This window comes from Callospermophilus lateralis, chromosome 3, assembly GCF_048772815.1.
Source record: "Callospermophilus lateralis isolate mCalLat2 chromosome 3, mCalLat2.hap1, whole genome shotgun sequence".
Classification (NCBI taxonomy): domain Eukaryota; kingdom Metazoa; phylum Chordata; class Mammalia; order Rodentia; family Sciuridae; genus Callospermophilus; species Callospermophilus lateralis.
This window is the reverse complement of record NC_135307.1, coordinates 120,384,010-120,405,719: the sequence shown is the minus strand read 5'-3', so window position 1 is coordinate 120,405,719 and position 21,710 is coordinate 120,384,010. Positions and strand designations below refer to the sequence as shown.

General features: G+C 39.3%; 1 protein-coding gene across 2 annotated transcripts; it reads left to right on the top strand.

Moving 5' to 3' along the window:
• The first annotated feature begins 1,269 nt into the window (after positions 1 to 1,269).
• Idh3a (isocitrate dehydrogenase (NAD(+)) 3 catalytic subunit alpha) lies at positions 1,270 to 21,250 on the top strand. Of its 2 annotated transcripts, none has more exons than XM_076851213.2 (11): positions 1,270 to 1,377; positions 6,383 to 6,445; positions 9,058 to 9,141; positions 13,432 to 13,546; positions 14,241 to 14,428; positions 14,906 to 15,039; positions 15,995 to 16,097; positions 16,201 to 16,265; positions 17,363 to 17,447; positions 18,368 to 18,520; positions 19,737 to 21,250. In XM_076851213.2, exons 1-11 carry the CDS (start codon positions 1,351 to 1,353, stop codon positions 19,818 to 19,820), a joined length of 1,101 nt encoding a protein of 366 aa, XP_076707328.1. In that variant the 5' UTR covers positions 1,270 to 1,350; the 3' UTR covers positions 19,821 to 21,250. The 2 variants fall into 2 exon arrangements, with proteins under 2 accessions (XP_076707328.1, XP_076707327.1); XM_076851212.2 differs by having other exon boundaries at positions 1,287 to 1,446.
• The last annotated feature ends 460 nt before the right edge of the window (positions 21,251 to 21,710 follow it).

The following is a 21,710-nucleotide window of genomic DNA, read 5'->3' as shown; positions in this document are numbered from 1 at the left end:
AAGCAGGATAAACCCTAGTCAGAGCTGTGCCTGAAGGAAAGGGCTGAGAGAAAGGACTGGAAGGGGCAGGTAGCTGGTGAGGAGGCTGTTGTAACAGTCTGTTCAAAACATAGTCAGGCACAGCGGGGCAGTGAGGAAGGAGAAGACTGTAAGAGAACACTGCAGGGCTCAGTGCAGGACAGGGTTTGAGGGGAAGAGATTGATGACAGCCCTGTTTTCAGACTAGGTCGCAGATTAAGCTGCAATTTATTTTATCTAAAGAAAGTATTTGGCATCACTTCTCCAATGCACTCATTAATTTTCTAGGTGGATAGTTCCTCTCCTGATAGAACCCTTTCCAGGATAGGGTGGGAGGAGGAGACCTGGTCGCAGTTACCCTTGGCACCCAGCTAAGGGTCCTGGGGTAGGGAAAGGATGAGGGGGAAGATATTTCCTCAGAGAAGCCTTCCCTGCCTTCCACGATTGGTTTGAATCATAAGCCATAGTTGACTGCACATTTGTGAGATACTTGATGGATGATTGTCTTTCCCACTGGAAATATGAGCTCCAGTAATTAAAACAGTGCTTGACATCTGGATGGCACTTAGAAATATTTGTAGAGCTGTAAAAATCTAAGGACCGATCAGTCGTTGCCTGGGACGGAGAATGGAAGCAGGGACTGACTGCAAATGGGCACTAGGAATATTCCCATGTCAAAAACTGGATTGTGGTGATGGCCGTTCAACTGTTTACATTTACTAAACAATCATTGAACTGTACACTTACAGCGAGTACATTTTTTAAACCTTTATTTTATTTATTGTTATGTGGTGCAGAGGCTTGAACCCAGCGCCTCGCGCATGCTGGGCGAGCGCTCTACCACCTGAGCCACAGCTCCAACCTCCAGAGGGCATATTTTAAGATATATAAATTATACCTCAATAAAGCTGTTAAACATAAAAATTATGATTTGTGGAATGAATAAATGATTTCTCGGTTCACGGGATTGTAAACTCCCGCGCGTGAGAGGCGCGATCTCTCTCCAACTCTAGAAAACGGGCACTTCGTACGTGCACAACAAACATCCTACTGAAACAGCGAATCAATGAATGAAAAGGGTGGAGCCTTCCCGGAGATCCTAGACCGCTGCTTCCGGGTCGCAGAACTGTTCCTGGATCGGTGCGTCACTGCGAGACGAGCCCGGCGATCGGCCAATAGGAACAGCAGGGAGTGAGCGCGGAGAAATACCGAGGCGGGCCGGAGGTGGGGCGGGGCATAGGGGGCGGGGCCACGCGGGGCGGGCTCCGGAGGCCGGTGGCGCGCACGCGCCCTACTACCACCGCTGTCGCTGCAGTGAGAGAAGCTGAAGCGATGGCCGGGTCCGCGTGGATCTCCAAGGTGAGTGCTGGCAGGCCGGCATGTGCAGGCTGGCAGCAAGAGCAGGCAGGCCGGCGAACCGCGTGCTGGGTGAGGACGGCTTACGGGACCCGATGGGCAGGTGGCTCGCGGTCCTCGTAGACAGTTTGGGAGTCTGTTCTCGCCGCTGGTGCGAGGCGCTTGGTGGCCGGCACCCAGGGTCTGGACAGCCCTGAACCCGGACAGCAGCGCCTCAGGCGACGACGACGTCAAGGTCAAGGCGGGGGTACCGGCCCTGCTCCGGATATTACCATCGATCTTCTCCAGGGCCACCGCCTGGCCTCGCGAGCCCGGGAAGGTCACGGAGCCCCTGCCTGGGCTCCGCGGTCCTGGCTGCGGCCCTGCGGATGGTACCCACAGCCCCAGAGCACGGCTTAGGCCTTTCTGGGGTCTGCTTGGCTATCGGCAGGATAACCGCAGGAGCAGGCGTAGGGAAGTGGGATTTCCCAGGTGAGGGAATCCCGGGGCTGTTTTTCATGCCAGCTTTTGTCCTCCTTGGAGTTCTTCCCAGTCCGACTCTGTGCTCTTGTGTCTATTTCCCCTTTAAAGGGCACAGGGCATTTACATCTTGGCATTACTATTTGAACTCTGGGAGAGGGAGACTCACAGCGTCTTCCTTTTACCTGTTTATTAGTGGGAATCTTGCGATCTGGAAAGCTCAGTTGCTAGAGCTGGAAAGGATTTCAGATTATCTTCGCAGTTTCTTGGTTTTTCAGAGGAAAGAACCTAACAGATTTGCTCAAGGTCACACAGGAAGTAGGTGGCAGAGCTGGGAGAGGAACCCCGGTGTCTTGGTTCACATTTTCAACCTTTTTAAAAAAATTTTTTCCCCAGTACTGGGTATCAAACCCAGCAACGCATGCGTGCTAGGCAAATGCTCCAAGGTAGGCAGGTGCTATAGAGCTACCTCTCCAGCCCTCTCACTTCCATTCTGTCTGCTCTGTGGCCAAGGTCACATAGTAAATTATGTGTAGTACAGGGAATAACATGCCTTATTAGTCTCCTGTTGCTATTAATGGGTGGTCCCCTTGGAGTCTACCATAAGCAACTAAATTTTTCTATAAAACTTGTTACTATTTTTCTCCTTTTTTTTTTTTAAGTTTAAAGATAGGTTCAGGGATACACTGTTATTTAGTGATAATATTTCTACACTGGAATTTAGGAGTCCTAGGTTTAAATCCTGGCAGTGCCATTCTTTGGTTGCATGACTCTAAGCAAATTACTTAACATCTCTGAGCCTTAATATGCACATCTGCAAAATATCTGTACGTGTGTCACCAAGTTGTTGGAGACTTAAATAAAATAATTAATGTGAAAACACCTAGAACATGCAGAAGGAACACAAAAACGTGAAGCTTTTTTAGCCATCAGAATATTTATCTTGGTAGTCATCAAGAACACAGTGGTTCGTGGGTATCAATAACTGGGTTTTTTGCTCAGTAACTAGATTGACTTTGTCACTCTTCTCAGATTGGGATTTGCTTGGGATGGTAGCTGTTATATTTACTTATAAAGGTAAAATAACCTCTGTTTCACTGTTAAAACAATCCCTCAATCACTGGGCTTGCACTTAACACCTAGTTCATCTTTGGTAGGTATATTAAACCCTCAGAATGAGGGACTAAAGCAACACTGTTGATAATGAATGTGTTGATGAATTTGTTTTGCTTTTAGTGTGATCTGCAAGAAAAAACTCATATTGGAGTCTAGAAAGCGTCAGGCTGTGGGTCAGAAGATGAAGTTCTCTGACATGGACCCCCAGTGTGATCTTTGGCAGAGTCATCTGACCTCTGGGCCAGTTTTTCCCTTTAGGGATTGGTGCCTCAGAGGCTGACCCTAGGATGGTGGGAGTGCCAAGTTGGATGCTGGGTTCAGAGCAGATCCTTTACTGGGTTTTAATTTATTTATTTGAAAAAGGGGATCTGTATCTTAAAAAAGCTTTTCACATAGAGAAAATAAAGGGGTTCTAAAGACTTATGACTGTGAAATACTATAATGTCTGAGTTGCCATTAGCAAGCACTTATTGAGCCTGTCCTACATCCATCCAACATTGTATCTATTATGTTTTTAAGATGGTGTATTAAGGTTAAAAAAGGAAGTGAGAAGCCAGGGATTAAGATGGTCCAGGGCCTGAAGTAAGAAGTTCAGGGATTCAGTAAAGATTCTGCAAGCCTGGCCTCAGTTTTCTCATCTGAGAATCTCTCTCTCCAGATTTTATCAAAATGCATAATGTGATGTGATGTGTGTGTGTGTGTGTAAAATAGGAGATAGGGCTCTAAAAACTCTTTAAAATTTTTTTTTAGTTGTAGCTGGACACTATCTTTATTTTTATTTATTTATTTTTATGTGGTGCTGAGGATTGAACCCAGTGCCTCATGCTTGTAAGGCAAGCGCTCTACTACTGAGCTATAACCCCAGCCCTAAAAACTCCTTTTTTTTTTAAAATTAATTTTTATTGTAGGTTGTTCAAAACATTACATAGTTCTTGATATATTATATTTCACACTTTGATTCAAGTGGGATATGAACTCCCATTTTTACCCCATATACAGATTGCAGAATCACATCAGTTGCACAACCATTGATTTACATATTGCCATTCTGGTGTCTGTTGTATTCTGCTGCCTTTCCTATCCTCTACTATCCCCCCTCCCCCACCCTAAAAACTCTTATTGAAGGTTCTAGGTCATCCTAATGTCTTTATTTTTTAAAAAATTGTTTCTAATGTCTTTATTGATGGAGTATTGCTTTAAAAGCTTGGAGGAAAGGTGACAAACATGGAAAAAAACGATTTCATGTATTAAGTCTGGGATACAGGCTATGGCTGTGGCACTGTGGCAGGGCGTTTGCCTGGCATGTGTGAGGCACTGGGTTTGATTCTCAGCACCATGTATCAATAAGTAAAATAAAGGTCCATTGACAACTAAAAAAATATTTTAAAAAATTAAAAAAAAAAGTCTGGGATAGAAACAGAAATATGATTGAGGCTGGCCTCGGTGTTTACAAAAGTTTATTAGGCACCTCCTATGAGGCAGGCAAGGTCTAGGTACTGGAGATTTAACAGCAAACAAATCGTAAAAAAAATCTTTGCACCCTTGGGGTTATATTTAAAGTTAGGTTTTTGAAGTCTTGTATCACAAGGATGTGAGTCTATTTTGTGTGTCTTTCCCTCTTTACTGGATGAGGTAGTGAGGTGGAGAGTGGGGAGAAGAACTTTTACAGGATAGCTTTTAATTGGCCTCTTGTCCAATAATCCACCTGCTGGGTAGATGCATCTATGTTCTAGGATGATGATTTGGCTGAGAGCTTGGCATAGATCATTCTTTCAACTTGGCCCTGTCTTTTATTTTTAATCCAGAGACATGACTATGTACATATAGGATTATAGAATACAATTCATACACACTTTCTTGAATATTGGTTTTTGTCCCATCATTTGTAGGGCCAATATTTCAACAAAGGTTCAAGCTCCATAAGGGAAGACTAAGATAGGATGTAGCAGATGTCTCTTTGCTCTTGTATTTAGCATGAAAAAAAGTTACATTTAGCATTTTTCATGAGTTTTAATGCCTTTATTATAATGTGACTTTACCAGTCCTCAAAGACTGAGTTATTAAAGTTTGAATTAATCTTTTAAAATTTATATTTTTGATGTATGATAATGTTGATTGGGGGACATTGCCAGTGGTGATGTTTTGGAGTGGTGGGATTACTGGGTGGCATTTTTTGTATCTTTTTCTAGTCCCCCCAAATTAACAATAGGGACCATATTATCTGTATTAGCAGAAGAAATAAAGTTATTTAAACTCTTCACTCTGCATGGCACAGGCATCAAGTGGTTAGGAATAAACTTTCTTAGATTTTATCATACAGTGTATTTTCTTTCTTTCTTTTTTTTTTTCTGTACTGTGAATTGAATGCTGGGGCACTTAATCACTGAGTTACATCACCAGCCCTCTTTTTTTTTTTTTTTTTTAGTTATAGATGAATACAATGCCTTTATTATTTTATTTGTTTATTTTTTATGTGGTGCTGAGAGTCACACCCAGTGCCTCACACATGCTAGGCAAGTGCTGTACCACTGAGCCACAACCCCAGCCTATTTCCAGCTCTTTTTATTTATTTTTATTTTTTGGTACCAGGGATTGAACCAAGGGGTGTTTAACCACTGAGCCATATCCCTAGACCTTCTTTTTTCTATTTTATTTGGAGACAGAGTCTTGCTGAGTTGCTTAGGACCTCACTAAATTGCTGAGGCTGGCTTTGAACTAGTGATCCTCCTGCCTCAGCCTCCTAAGCTGCTGGGATTATAGCCATGTGCCACCGCACACAGCTTTATTTTTTGAGACAGGATTTCACTAAGTTGCTTAGGGCCTCATTAAATTGCTGAGGCTGACCTTGAACTTGGCATTTCTCCTGCCTCAGCCTCCTGAGTCCCTGGGATTATAGGTGTACACTACCACACCTGGCATAAAGTGTAACTTCTTAATATTTGTAGGAAAAGAGTAAATGTAAAGTATGGTTGGAGATACACTGGCCAATGAGGCAGAAGAACTGGATTCTGGTTTTCCATTTTGCCAGATAGTCGCTGTGACTGTAGGCATATTGCTACCCTTTGGACCCAATGATTCCACCTGTGAAATAAATGAGTTGTGCTTTGGATTTCATAAGGACCTTCCTGGATCTAAAGTTATTGGTACTTCTCTTAAAGAATATGTTACCCCTAAATTGACCTGGAGGTTAAGAATGTTGATGTAAAACCATTCATATCAGAGAAAATTTCAGTATTTGAGCTTAAAAAGTATAGTTTTATTCTCAGATCACAGATAAAACATGAAATATTTAGGCTTTCAAATCTGAACAAGTTAGCTACATTGAGCTAAGATGTGATAAAGATATTCCTGGGAAGTGCCCAAATTTGCAAATTTGCAGCACTAAATGTTGTTTAATTCTGTGGATAACATTTCTCTGTTGATATTAATGTAGGTCTCTCGGCTGCTGGGTGCATTCCACAATCCAAAACAGGTGACCAGAGGTTTTGCTGGTGGTGTGAGTATAATTATGTCTTTCATTTTTCCCTTTTAGAAGTTTCTCAAGAAAGGTGCTCTAATACATCTATTATATAGCATTAATCTCCATTTATTTAAATCTAGGGAAATTTGGCCGTGCTTTTAATGCATATTAAAATTATTGGCTAACATATACACAAACCTATTAGGTCACTTGCATATGTAAAAGAATCATATTACAGCTGGCTGTGTAAGCCTGTCACATTAATATCTTGAAGGAGCCTTGTTATAAAAATAGAATTACCCTTGAACCTGTTTCTTTATTTCACAATCTCATTTTGGTAAGACAATTTTTTTTCCTTAAAACTAGTGCAAATTGAGAGAAAATTGTTGAGAAGCTTCAAAACCTGCTTTGCATTTTTAATTTGTGAGCTTCCCTAAAAACAGTAGATTGCCAATTAGGAATTTCTCAAATACTTATAAGCCCTGTAGGCTTATACTTTCCTTATACAGTCTTTATAGACTATCATTTTAGTGGATCATCTATTGCTCATTAAATCTGCTGCTTTTAGAATTCCTAGCATTAGAGTTCTGTGCTTTCAGAACTGATACCACATTTTTGGAACATTCTGAGACTGTGGGTCAGTGATTTCCTGCTCATTTTTATTTTATCCCCTTTTTATAGAATCTGATTTGATTTGAATTTCATAATTCCTATACTCCCATATAACATTTTATGCCATGAAGAATTTATAAGACCAGAGTACATTTTTTCCCTTTATTTACTTTTGTGCTGTGGAAGAAAATTCTAATTTTCTGATGGCCTGATGACATTGGGAGAACAGGAAGAAGCCAAAGGATTCTTTTGGCTCTGCTTATGCAAAAAATGCAGAATGAGGCTTGCACTTCAAGCTGAAGGATGGCTAAGCTGGCATTTCAAACATGTTCTGAAAGCTGATAAAGATGATCATTGCTATCTGTTGTTATTTAATTTTCAGTTGTCTGTTCTTTAAAAATATTAGTTTGGTGGAAGGGATTATTTTCAAGAGAAATAAGAGGAGATGTTTATTTTTTTAAAAAACTTCTTCAACTGTATAGAAAAATTGAGAATTAGTCCACCTGCCCAGGAGGGATCATTAGAAGGCAAAAGAGAGAAACTTCTTTCAAAAAACATATAGATCAAGCAACTGGAGCCTGTTGAAATGAAGTTCCCAAATAATAAAATTATAGTTCCCAAATGGAAAGAGAGGGTCATTAAAATCTTCTGATTTTCCCCCCTTACGTATTTTTATTTCTACATTTGAAATGCTGGCTAATTTTGGACAAATCATTGATGTTACATCATAAGTAAACTTACTGTTGTTCTAGGTCTAATTCAGGCTTCGCAGGTCTGCTCGTGTTTTATTTTTATTGGTTACAAATCACATTGCTTATCATTTATATTATACTTATCATTAAGAAGGCAGTTTTTAGGGGAACTAAGAAAAGTGAAAGGCCCTCTCTTGATGTAAGGCCTGTTTTTTGTTTTTTTTTCTGAGTGTCAAACAGAGCTCTGATATTCTAGAAATGTGTCTGAAAGAGCTTTGTAAGCCTGAAGAAGTTGCAGAGGGAACTTTTCCAGGATTACATGGACAGGAAAGTTGTCTTCATGAGGAACTCTCTAAATTTTAGTGTGAGAACATTGTTGAAATGTTTTTGCTATATTTGCTTTATAGAATTAATTAGTCTGGGAGCTTGTCTGAAAAGAAATATCAGTTGGGAGGTCTACTTGGTGGTTTAATTTATTTTTGTTTTATTTAAAAGAGCATCATTTGGGTTCTTTTTAAAACCTCTGAACTCAGATAAAGAACAGTCAGGGAAAAGAGAATTTGCTGGAAGATGGAATCAGATTTCCCAGTGTCACACAGCAGAGGAGGAAGTGAGGGAGAAAAGCATGGCAGTCCCCATGAGGAACCAGGAAGAAAAAGGAGCAACCGCAAATTCAGACTTAAGGTGTCTGAGGTCCAAAAAGCGGGCTTGCAGCCTTGACTGGAGAGTAAATCTGAGCAGAGAGTCACTGGAGGTGCCAAGAGATGTGCAGAAAACCTAAAGAAGGATAAGGACACAGTATACACCAAGTAAATAGGAAGCAGAAGTCACCGGGACAGTGAAGATATTTAGCAAAGAAATTTTAGAGGGAAAAATATATAATAAAGTTAGTTTAGTGATAAATTTTTAGTATAATTTTTGATACCAGTATAAAAGTGAATTCTGTAAGTAATGATATGGGTGTGTTTAAGGGAAGAAAGAATTTTTGGACTCTGGTTTATCTTTAGAACCCTGCAAGGGGTCCACAAGGGGCATTGCTGCCCAGTTCCTCAGTGGTTACAATTTATGTCTGGGGCAGCTGGGCAAAGCATGTTTCCTTCATATTGCAGAATAAAGTCCTGCTTCCTGAAAAAAAAAAAAAAAAAAAGAATAGAATTGTGGAATATCTTGTCTATTGATTCCTATCTCCACTTTGATTGTCCTGGGGAAGGTTTGTCTATTTTCTTAGCAGCATTTGAATCTTTCTGAAGCACCCCTATAAAGTGGATTTCTGTCACTGATGTTTTTTTTAACTCTTCAAAAATCAATTCTTACTATTTTCCTTTAATGATTTCTTGTATTCAGGTTCAGACAGTAACTTTAATTCCAGGAGATGGAATTGGCCCAGAAATTTCAGCTGCAGTTATGAAGATTTTTGATGCTGCCAAAGTAAGTTGGCTTTAAAAAAAAATCTATATAATAGCAATTTGTGGAAGAGTTTCTATGAACTCTTTGGATGAATTGCATACAGTTCCATAGAGTTGGTAAGGTCTGTTAGTCTCCATGGATTTTCAGTTTAATAATGCATGTTTCAGCATTATTTGTTACCTACCATTTTATTTTTGATATATTTCACAGTGCTTATCACTGAGAAGCTTAGTGTTTACTAGGTTTTAAAAATATATATCCCTTTAATGGATATTCAATACAATATTGTTAATATATTTACACTAATATAAATTTTGCCAATATAGTTTTGTTCATGATCATGATAATACTTAATGACAGACTGAAGCAGTGGGCTTAGAAATAGAGTAAAAACTTCCAGACCCGTCAGACCTAAAATCAAATTAGGGCTTCAGCTCTTACCAGCAGCTGCCTCACCTTAAATAAATTGTTTTATCATTATGAATAAATTTTCACACAAGGTTATAAAGATTAAATATTAGGAATGTAAAGCCCTCAACTCAATAATCTCATCCTTCATGATCCCTGAATAAATGTGTTTTCTAGCTGTACCAAACATCTATGTTTTAGATGATCAGTGTGTAAATCTTAGTGCTAACTTGAGCCTGTACTGCTTGAAGTTCTTTCTCCCTGTGCTCTGACTGGAGGATGGCTCCCTCCTGTCCTCTGACACAACAGATACTATCTGAGCTGGTGGTGCCAATGGCAGTGTGTGTGGCAGAATCTCAGCAGTGTCTTGCCACTTAGTCCCATAGCAGCTTTGAATTTGTTCTGTGAGCTACTCCCAATAATTCTTTTTATCTTTAAGCAAACAGTTCTTATTGTTTCTAAACAAGACCCCTAACTTGTATACTTTCATAAAACGAATGAACTAAAAGTAAATTAGAAACAGTGCCATGAAATTATTCCAGTCTTTTCCTTTGTGACTAAATATACATAGACAGTGGAATTAATGTGTTTTTCTGTTGTAAGAGAGGTGCAGTATATCAAATTCCACTTGTTGAGTTTTTTTCAAATAGTCCTCCAGAGAAACATTTTTTCCCCTTACTAGGGATTGAACCTAGGGGCATTTTACACTGAGCTACATCCCTAACCATTTTTATTTTTTATTTTGAGACCGGGCCTCACTGAGTTGCTTAGGGCTTTTGCTAAATTGCTGAGGCTGGTCTTGAATTTACAATCCAGCTTCCTCAACCTTCCAGGTCACTGGGATTACAGACATGTGCTGCTGTGCCTGGCTTGCATGAAGATGCCTTATACCCAATATTTCTTAAATAAGGAAGAGAGTCTAAGTGTTTTTAGCGTAACTTTCAAGTTTCTGGATTTTATGATATGCTACATCATCCATATTTTTTTCTCTTTCATCAGTGATTTTCTTAAGCCATCAGTTAGATTATGTCTCTGACAGCCTTTCATAGCTCTGTGGCCACAGGCTGATATGGTGGATTATTACAGTATATATTTTTCACAGTTTTTTTTTTTCTTTTTTCTAACACTGCATTCATAGTAGTCCAGTTGTTTTCTCAGACACTTGAGTCCTCAGCTAGCCTGAGCCAGTTCTGCATTGGAAACTCTCAGTGCAAAAGCAGAGCTGGAATTTTGTAGGAAGCAGCCAGAAACATAAGTAACTTTCATAATCTCATTTCTACAGCAACTCCAGGCAGTAGTGGTCAGTACCTGAAGCATTCTCAATCTGTTGATTTCCACCACATTCTGCTGGTCATAGTATAGGTGTTCAAAAACCCCAGGGCTCTGGCCATCATAGGTACAGGTGATCGAGGCCCAGCCACAGCAGGCCAGGCAGAGAACCTAATATGGAGGCTCTTGTTACTGTCATTGTTGGTAGTTTAAAATCTGCTATATATTAAGTTATTGAAAGTAGTACTGCTGTATTTGTGGAACTTTGAACCCTGCCTGGATTAAGGTCCTTAAGCTCTGCCAAGTAACCTGTCTATCTTGGTATACCTTCATGTCAAAATAGAGAATATAATTGATGTTTAGTTAAATAGAAAACTTTTTAAAAATCTTTTCTTTTTCTGGTGCTGGGAATTGAACTCAGGCCCTCATGCACATGCTAAGCACATACTCTATCACTGAACTATGCATCTCTCCTCCAACCTCCTGAAAGAGTATTTTTTAAAAAATTCTAATGTGGTATTTTCATTAAGACTGTGATGGGTTGTGCTCTATATGTGTAGTAAGAATTGTAATGCATTCCGCTGTTGTGTACTTAAGAAAATAAAATCAATAAAAAAAAAAAAAAAAAGACTGGGATGGAGTATTACTACTTCTGGTAGCCCAGCCGTAGATTTAGGTAAATATTTTAAAATACTTTTGGGGGTTTAGGAAACTTGATGCTTTATTATTATTTATTATTATTCCTTAAAAATGCTAGGTGAAATAATGTGTAAAATTAAATAAGTGCCTATTATAATACTAATAGTTATAAGCTGAGCAATGAAATCCACATAAATTATACAAACATTTTTTTTCCTATGTTAGTTTCTAATTAAAACTTCTATAGAAACTTCTATAAAAAAACTTCTATAAAAATGGGAGTTCATAACCCACTTGAATCAAATATATGAAATATGATATGTCAAGAGCTTTGTAATGTTTTGAACAACCAATTTAAAAAAAAAAAAACTTCTATAGGTCTGAGGTTGTGGCTCAGTGATGGAGCACTTACCTAGCATATATGAGGCATTGGTTTCAATTCTCAGCACCACATACAAATAAATAAATAAAGTAAAAGATCCATCAACAATTAAAAAATATTTGGAAAAAAGCAAAAACAAATTCTAATAGAGGACGCAATGCTTATAAAGTGACAGATTCCCCAAGCAAACTGCAATATGATTGCTCAACTCGCTCTTAAGCTCTGTATGAACAAAGACCTTGTCTTATTCTGTACTTTTGTCCCTAGGACATTCTCAATGTGTTGGTTGTTGAATATGTGTGTACATACACACAAGGATGTGGGTAGAAAGAAAGGGGACCTTGGTTTATACTTTAAGTTGGTGCCTTTATGTTATATAACATTTCTGATTTTTTAAAAACAGTTTTATTGAGATATTATTCTCCATACTTTTCTATCATTAAACATATACAATTCAGTTTGATAGTTTTAGGTATATTCACAGAGTTGTGAAACCATCTACAGAATTTTGAAACTTTGTATGCATGGGGGGTACTGGAGATTGAACTCAGGGCCTTGCACATGCCAGGAAAATGCCCTACTACTGAGCTACACTCCCAGTCCTAATTTTGGAAAATTTTTATTTTTCTTATGTATTTTTGGTACTGAGGACTTAACCCAGGGGCACTTTACCACTGAGACATATCCTTAACCCTTAATTTTTTAATTTTTTGAGATAGGGTCTCACTATGTTGCTGAGACTGGTCTCGAACTTGAGATCTTCCTGCTTCGGACTCCTGGGATTACAGTCCTTCTTCACCACAGTTCCCAGCTTGAAAGATTTGATCAGCCAAAAAGAAAACTATTACCCAAGAGCAAATTTTTATACCTTGATCCCTGATCCTTTCCCCTCCCTTGCCCTAGGCAACCACTCATCCTACTTTCTTTTTTTTAAGAACTTAACCTTTATTTTACTTGTTTTTACATGGTGCTGAGAATCCCAGTGCCTCACCTGTGCTAGGCAAGTGCTCTATCACTGGGCTACAACCCCAGCCCTACTTTCTATTTCTATAGATGCCTTTTCTGGACATTTCATATAAATAAACTTCTATAACGTGGTCTTTGGAGCTGGGGTTGTAGCTCAGTGGTTAGAGTGCTTACCTAGTATGAGTGAGGCCCTAGGTTTGATTCTCAGCATCACCTGTAAACTGAAAATATTGAAAAAAAAATATGATCTTTTATGATTGACTTCTTACACTTATTGTAGTACTTTCAAAGTTCATCCATGTATCAGTACTATAAAGTGTTTCTGTGAACCACAATTCTCCACTCCATAGGATATTTTAATTATAGCCACCTTAAGACTCCTTATAAAGAAAATAAGTGAGCAGATGGCAACTGGGAACACTGACTGGGCCAGAGTAATGTGGAGACTCCCTGTGGGCACGCTAGAGAATGACACCTCTGTTCTCGTGCCAGTAACTATTTGAACCTTATTGTATGTGTTTTTACCAGTTGTGCCCCAAATTCCAAGTCTATTTATCAGACCGTATGTTATAGAAGTTTATCATTGTATTGTGAATGTCAGTCTCATTGAGTCTTTCCAGTTCACTGTGCTCTGGTGTGGCATCTAGGCACCTATTCAGTGGGAGGAGCGGAATGTCACTGCCATTCAAGGACCTGGAGGAAAGTGGATGATACCTCCGGAAGCCAAAGAGTCAATGGACAAGAACAAGATGGGATTGAAAGGTAGCACTGAAGTGGAAATGATGGTTATTATTGATTTCTGCTCCAGGTGTCACATTTTCAAAAGTTCCTGCACATAAGCTAAATAAGACCTGGCATCAATTAAAGTAAAGCAATCCTTTTGTAAAGTCAACCCTCGGAGTAAGATACTTTGTTTTTTGAGACATTCTTTTCAAACTCCAGAAAAAACATTGAAGTATTACTAGCCAATACCAATGGACAGTATGTGTTTATCTTCAACTAGATTTGTCTTGTGGCTAATTTCTACATTTTTATTTTAATACACATTTAAGGTCATGATTCAAAATTACTAGCATGTGACATAGAAATTTGGCACAGGCTGTAAATCCATAGACAGATCCACATATGAATCTCATTTTGCCACTTACTGACTGAGAAGCTTGGGCAAATTTCTTATCTTGGAATTGTTTTTCACCCTTCATTTTTGAATGACCCTTGTTCAGTGACTGAGGTTTGGATAATGTTCAACAGCTGTTATAGTGCTTGTCCTCAGGATGTTCTGAAGATGAGAAATGCAGTTCATGTTCCAGAAAACTCCTGGAAGGATATGTTTCTCCTTACTTGGATCTGAGGGAGTGGGTAAAGTTTGAGGCAGAACACAGTTTATAGGGGGGCTTCTAGTGGGATAGTAAGACTAGAATGTATTCTGTTGTCATCTGGGTATTCTTTATTACAGGCCCTTTAAAGACCCCAATAGCAGCCGGTCACCCATCTATGAATTTATTGCTGCGCAAAACATTTGACCTTTATGCCAACGTCCGACCATGTGTCTCAATCGAAGGGTATAAAACTCCTTACACTGATGTAAATATTGTCACCATTCGAGAGAACACAGAAGGAGAGTACAGTGGAATTGAGCATGTGGTATGTTCACTTCAGATACTTTTCTGTTCTTAAGTTGCTTTCTGTGTACTTGGGACAGTTGTTCAAATTCTAGTTGAAAATGTCTCCCAAAGACAGCTCAGCTTTACCATGTGAGGAGTTGTGTGTGTTTGTCTTGTTGCTGGGGCTCTGGTTGACTCTACTCAAATGGAAGCCAGGAGGAACAGAGCTTGGTGTGGCTTAGGGTACAGGCCTGGGCATCTGGGCAGTCCCCATTTCTTAGGTATGCTTTTGGGCAGGTGACTACCTCTGTACTTCAGTTTTGCTTCTCTGTACAGTTGGGGCTGATACCTACCTCAGGGCCTGGTTTAATGTTAACTCCATTGACATACTATCTGTGTTATGTGGCCATGCTGGCCGACCCCATGCAAGCATGCCACAGTGATGTGGTTTACATGTGGCTAGCCAATGAGTTGTTGCCACATCCTTTCCAGTGTGCAGGGCTTTTTCTTCTTTCAGATTGTTGATGGAGTTGTGCAAAGCATCAAGCTTATCACTGAGGAGGCGAGCAAGCGCATTGCTGAATTTGCCTTTGAGTATGCCCGGAACAATCACCGGAGCAATGTCACAGCTGTGCACAAAGCCAACATCATGTGAGTTCCTGTAGGGGCCAGTGCTCCATCTTGCTTTATAGAGGGGAGAACAGTGACCAACCATCCCTTCTCTCCACCTTGCTCCTCCATCTAGTATCTCTGAAAAAGAACCTTGTACCAATCAGAGGGTGCAGCATTTCTCTTCTGTTAATCTGCTATTTGCTGGGCCTCACTGGGTATATGACAGGAGCAAAAAGCAAGGGACCGAATTGAGGTCCTGGAAGTTAAGAAGAGACTAGGGGTTACCCGAAGAGAAAGGTGGAGAAGATTTGGGGTCCTCAGATGCTGTGTCCAGTTAGCAGAGGCCATGTTATTTATGCTTTAGAAGTAAAATAGTGGGGATGTTTTAGAAATGGCCTCATGCTTAGGGCCTTAAAATAGTCAGTGCTAATGCTGTCTGATATGTTCCTCTAAATAGTTCAAATTATCCTCATGCCCAGGCTATTAAAGGCCATCTCTGAATATATAAACACTTCCTAATAAAGAAAAGTATGAACTTATAAAATAGTAAAACCATTTAAATAATGAAATTAGATTAACCTTTAAAATAATTTAAATTAATTAATGGGATCTGGGAATGTAGCTCATTGGTAGAGTCCTTGCCTTGCATGCCTAAGGCCTTGGATTCAATCTGAAGCTATACACACACATACATACAAGTTAATAATATTAATGGTTATTTCTTAGATCTTGCTGGGTTAATATTATAAAGATCTAATCTTCTCTATCATGATCAAACTGTTTTACATTTTTATTCTTTTATGCTTTCAAAGGGATCCCAAAACATTTTGAACTTGCATTTTATAAACTGCTTAAGAAACCATTTTGCCATAATGAAATCAGACATCTTAGCTTTTGGAACTTAAATTTCTTGCATATAATTTACTTCTTTGATTTGATCCTTTTCTTTCTGCAAGCCTTTGTTTTTCAGCAGTTTTTATTTAATTAAATACAGGCGAATGTCAGATGGGCTTTTTCTGCAGAAATGCAGGGAAGTTGCAGAAAACTGTAAAGACATTAAATTTAATGAGATGTACCTTGATACAGTATGTTTGAATGTAAGTATATATTTATATTTATGTATTTATACTTTCCTTTCTTTGAACAGTGTGCATGGTGTGCAATTTTTGATTGCTAAACGCACAATTGTATTCCTTGTAGATGGTACAAGACCCATCCCAATTTGATGTTCTTGTTATGCCAAATTTATACGGAGATATCCTTAGGTAAGTCTCCCCCCTTTTTTTTATTTTTTATTACCTATAATTTATAAATATTTATGTTATCTTTCTGTTGCTGTGACAAAATACCTGAGATAAATCAAGTGAGGAAAGGTTTATTTTGGCTTACAGTTTCAGATATTTCAGTCCATGGTCTCTTGGAGCTATTGTTTCTGGGCCTGTGTCAAGGCAGAACCTCATGGTGAGGAGGGCGTGATTGTTCATCTGCCATGAGGTGAACCATCTAACTACCTTTTGACATAATTTCAGACTTCTAGTAAAGTTACATGAATAGTACAAAGAATTCCCTTATAGTCAGCACCTAGATCCCCCAGATGTTAACATTTTACCTTACTTAATCTTTTCCTCTTTCTCTCTCTTTCCCTCCCTTTTTACTTCCTCCCTTTCTCCTCCTTTTTCTTCTTCCCCTCTCTATTTCTCTCTCTCTTGCACGCGTGTGCATGCAAGCGCGTGCACACACACACAGACACACGCGCGCACACACACTTGTACACAAATATGATGTTGGGGCTGGGAGTATAGCTCAGTGGCAGAGTGCTTGCCTAGCATGTGTGAGGCACTGGGTTCAAGTCTCAGCACCACATAAAATAAACAAAGAAAGGTACGTGTCCATCTACAACTAAAAAAAATATGACGTTGGCCAAATGGTGACTTTCTAAACCCATCTTTCTACGTTTGTTAGTTGGCATTTTAATATAAAGATAAACTTTCCTTCTCGTTTATTACTTGTTTACTTATTTATATCAGTGTGGACTCGTGGTTTTCTGTTTTCTTGAGTGGCATGTCCATGACTGCCATCACTAATTGATACTCAGATTGTTCCCACTTGGCCAGGGAAGCTCCCTTCCCCATGGCTCCTGGGTCCTTTGAACTCAGCCCTTCTTTGGGCCTCATTTTGCTTCCTGGCATAATAAGCTGCTCCAGGATTATCTGCCTTTTTCTAATCTTAGCCTGGAATCAGCCATTGCTCCAAGGAATCCTGGTTCTTTTAGTGGTGAATAGTATTTATAAACTAAAATTTCAATGCTAGAGGTGAGATGTTTCTTTTTAAAATAGCCTTTGAAATGTTTTTCTGCCCCTAGTGACCTGTGTGCGGGATTGATTGGAGGTCTTGGTGTGACCCCAAGTGGCAACATTGGAGCCAACGGAGTCGCCATCTTTGAGTCGGTAAGAACCCTCACACATAAGCAGAGTTGGGGTTGGATTGGCATGAGAATTCGGGAGGGGTTATCTGTATGCATGGGCTTTAACTTGGGAGTTTTGCCAATGTAAAAAAAAAATGACACTTTGTGTATTTTTTTTTTTTTAATGTGGTGCTAAGGATCGAACCCAGTGCCTCACACATGGTAGACAAGTGCTCAACCACTGAGCTACAGCCCCAGCCCCTGTATATTGTTTTTTATATAGCCTTGTTTTTGATCATTTCTCTCTAGATATATCTTTATATATCCTTCCTCACTTACAATACTTTACCAAAAATTGACTGGAAAGAGATTGTTGGTCCATATTTTTTGAAATTAAATTAAAAAGTAGCTCTGTTTCTCCAAGGCTTTTCTTTTCTTCCTTTCTTCCTTTCCTTCCTTTCCTTCCTCTCCTTCCTCTCCTTCTTCCCCTTCCTCCCTCCCTCCCTCTCTCCCTCAGTACTTAGAGATGGAACCCAGTGCCTCATGCATGCGCTGAGCAAGCCCTCTACTACTAAGCTACATCCCTCCAGCTCCTTTTATTCTTTAATTTTTATTATTGGTATTGGGGATTGAACCTGGGGCCCAGCATATACTAGGCAAGTGCTGTACCACTGAGCCAACCCCAAGTCCTATTTCTAAGATCTGTGTCAGATGAATTGCACATGGTAGTTTTCAATAATTTTTTTTGTTGTTCTTGATGAGGAAAGATGATTGAGACCCCAGCTTCCTCAGAAGTAGGCAGCTTGTTTTTTTTGTTTTTGTTTTTGTTTTATTACTCATGCTGAGGATCAAGTCCTGGAGCTTCTGCCTGCGAAGCACATGTTCTACCACTGAGCTCATCTTTAGCCAAGGGCTTCTTGTTCTTGTCTCTCTCTTGCTAATGTTACTTTTCTTGATGTGTAGGTTCATGGGACTGCCCCAGACATTGCAGGCAAGGACATGGCCAATCCCACAGCCCTGCTGCTCAGTGCCGTGATGATGTTACGTCACATGGGACTTTTTGACCACGCTGCAAGAATTGAGGCTGCGTGTTTTGCTACAATTAAGGATGGAAAGGTATCTGTAATGTGACCTACTTGTGCTAGGTAAAATGCATTTCTTCCATGTGCATTATCTGCACGAAGGGTACACATAATAGTTCTTAAGAGAACCAGAAGATTTGACATTAAACAGGTATTCTAACTGTGGGCTCCCTGAAATGTGCGCACACACGTGCATTTTCTGAGGTGAGGATCTGAACACTTTATCTGAACAGGGTTAAGGAGCATTGATGGATAGTGTGCAATGGAAAGAGCAATGGGAGCCAGCCCAGGTATCCTGTTGTTAACTGTGTGATCTTGGCCAGCTCCTTTTCTTCTTAGCATAATGTTGTCAAAGCTGACCCCATTAATAAGAAACAAGGAAAGAAAGAAAATCTTATAATTTGAGATTACATTTTAGTCAAAATATAAGAAACGCAAGCTTTTGTTGTTGTTGTTTTTTTGAAGTGCTGGGGTTTGAACCCAGAGCCTCTGGCCTCTTGCATGCTGGGTAAATGCTCTACCACTGGAGCACATTCTCAACTTGAAGCTTGTTTTTAATAAGCTGACAGTAACTTTAGGGGTGTTGTCTTTTTTCTGAAGCTATATTTGAAGAATTATGTTCTAGAACCCAGCAAAGAAATGCTTAACTTACACAATAGACCTTCTTAATTGTGTAGAATGCAGATGCAAGATAATTAAACATATCAAAGTCTGTTTATAGTAAAGAGAGTGAGTTGTTAGAAAACAGATTGGTTGTATGAGGGATTTTTCTTGCAAAGAGTGAAATGTTAGTCATTTAAGTATTTCCTTGGTATTTGTTTCTCAGCCTCCAAAAATAGATCAGAACCTGTCTAAAATTTTTTCAACTTTAAAAATTCCCCAAGGACTTTTCATGAAACCACTTGTTTAGATTTGTTTTCATTTAAATATCCATGATCAAGCACTATTTTTCTTAGGGTCTAATGTAAGAACAAAGGGAAAATTTTGGAAGATTTTCTTGGTTACTCCCTTTGTAGCAGGAGCATCTCATTTTTTTAGTGTTTTTGGGTATGCTAGCTAGTTGGGTTTTCCCAGGCCTTTCTGGTAGGTGGATGGCATGTGATGGAATGACTTTGAAATGAGGAACTAAGCAAGTTATAGCAGGCAAGTTCCTTGCTCAGTTGGCATCTCACTGAGGGCTTTAAATAAAAAATCTTTGCTTTAGTGTAGTATGTGGAAATGTTTTTACTTTTGCCTTTTTCTTTCCTCAGAGTTTAACTAAAGATTTGGGAGGCAATGCAAAATGCTCAGACTTCACAGAAGAAATCTGTCGCCGGGTAAAAGATTTAAATTAATGCCTCTACAGATGGCACTAGCTGCAGTCACTCCCAAGGGACTAAACCTCTCTCTAGAATACCTGCTATTATATGTGCATTTGGTTTGCTTGTTCCTTGACAGAGTACATTTTAGATCTGACCTTTTCTTAGGAAAGTCTGTGCAAAGGATGCAGGTGTGATGTCCCTAGGCCTGTTTTCAAAGGACTTTTTCCAAGTATTTCTTTTATTTATTAAATGTCTATCTGATAAACCTTTTTTGTAAACTGTACGTGCACTGTATCATTTGCCATTGTTAACCATTTTACACTTCAGTTAAAATAATTTTTCCTCAACTGTAAATATTATGATACAGATTAATAAGAGAAAACATCTAACTTTTTAAACAAAAGTCCTATTTTCTTTGGTATATGAAAATAAACTGGGATATTGGCATAATAGCACAAGATGACATAAAACTAAATGGGCATAAGAGAAACTTCTTGGGAAAGTTCATATCAAAAATAGTGAAATGATATATTCCTTGATGGTATGGAAAATAACAGATTTGTCCTTTACATGAATTAATATGAATAAAAATTTCAGATCCAAGAAATATATAATGAGCAATGTAATTTTGTTAATAAGATATATAATATATTGGGTTCAAATCCAAAACTGCATTGTGTATTCAATTATTTTGTTAATCTTAAAATTTAATATTCTTTGCAAGAGCTCTTAGTGAAGCAAAGTAATTCTTTTTCACTGGACATATCATATGTATCATGAATTGTCACAGCCTATGAGCCCCTGTACTGACGCCCTGAGTGCAGGCCAAAGAGCTAACCATTGTGCACACTTACTCTTGCATGTCACTGTCTTGAAACAGACTGCACTCCAACTGGTACTGCCCAGGTGACACTGCTTCATGGCCTGATCACTTTTTTGGCTGCAGTTAAGGAACTTGGGATGTTGGCTCTTGATTTTGCATTTCAGTGGCTTCCCCTTCACCTCCCTCTAAGTACCAAATCACTGCCCTCTGCCACAACAGCACCAGTAAAAGATGCCATTGCAGAGACAGGAGCTGACAGCTCGAACTGATTGACAGAATCATGCCATAATGGGTCCTGGGCTTATCCACTTATGACCTTCAGGCATCTTCTTTCCCCAGCCCCCTCTCTTCTGCTACAGCATGAATAGTTACCCTTTGGCCCCATACCAAATGCAACTCATGTCCTCCCTTGGCTCTTGTGTAAATTTGCAAACCCATGGCTTTGCATAATGTACCCAGGTCATAAGGGTATTTCTTAACAACAAATATCCCTGTCTGGGTCAGTTTTTAAGCTTGTAACCAGACTTATAATCTTATGTATATTTTACTTTGTTTTAAGCTGCCGCTTCCTCTGTTTTATTGGAATGTGCTAATAATCAGTGGCTCTTGGGTTCACAGTAATAAAGAATTCCAAAACCAATTGAGATGTATGCCTTCTCTGCCTGTTTCCTGGTCAGGCGCCTTAGGGCATTTTGGCTCAGCTTGTTGCTAAGAATGGAAGGGGTGGCCTGGTGGCTACAGGCTAACACTAGAATTGGCGGTTCCACTTGACCCTATCCCTGCACCTTTGTTTATTCCAGGGCACTAATGGTGCACTAATGGTCACTCATGCCTGTTGCACATAGTCCTGTGGGTTAAATACTATTGTGTCCAGCCTGCTCAATTGACCCCCCCAAAAAAAAAAATCAGGTATTTGTTGACAGTTACGTTAAAAGTTTAATATTCAAATTACACATTAAATACAGCAGCAGTTTTATTAAGCGTCAAGTCGGTGTGTGCATGGTAGAGGAGTGCCTGGTAATGGATAATGGAATTGGCAATGTTCAAGAAGATTCCAGAATAAGTCAGATCATTAGGTGAACTATGACTTTTTGTTTTCC

Excerpts from the sequence above, each read along its gene's own strand:
- Idh3a (XM_076851212.2), top strand. The coding sequence starts at position 1,351 with ATGGCCGGGTCCGCGTGGATCTCCAAGGTGAGTGCTGGCAGGCCGGCA. Across the intron at positions 16,266-17,362 it reads TTATACGGAGATATCCTTAG|TGACCTGTGTGCGGGATTGA; the intron begins GTAAGTCTCCCC and ends TTCTGCCCCTAG. Across the intron at positions 17,448-18,367 it reads GAGTCGCCATCTTTGAGTCG|GTTCATGGGACTGCCCCAGA; the intron begins GTAAGAACCCTC and ends CTTGATGTGTAG.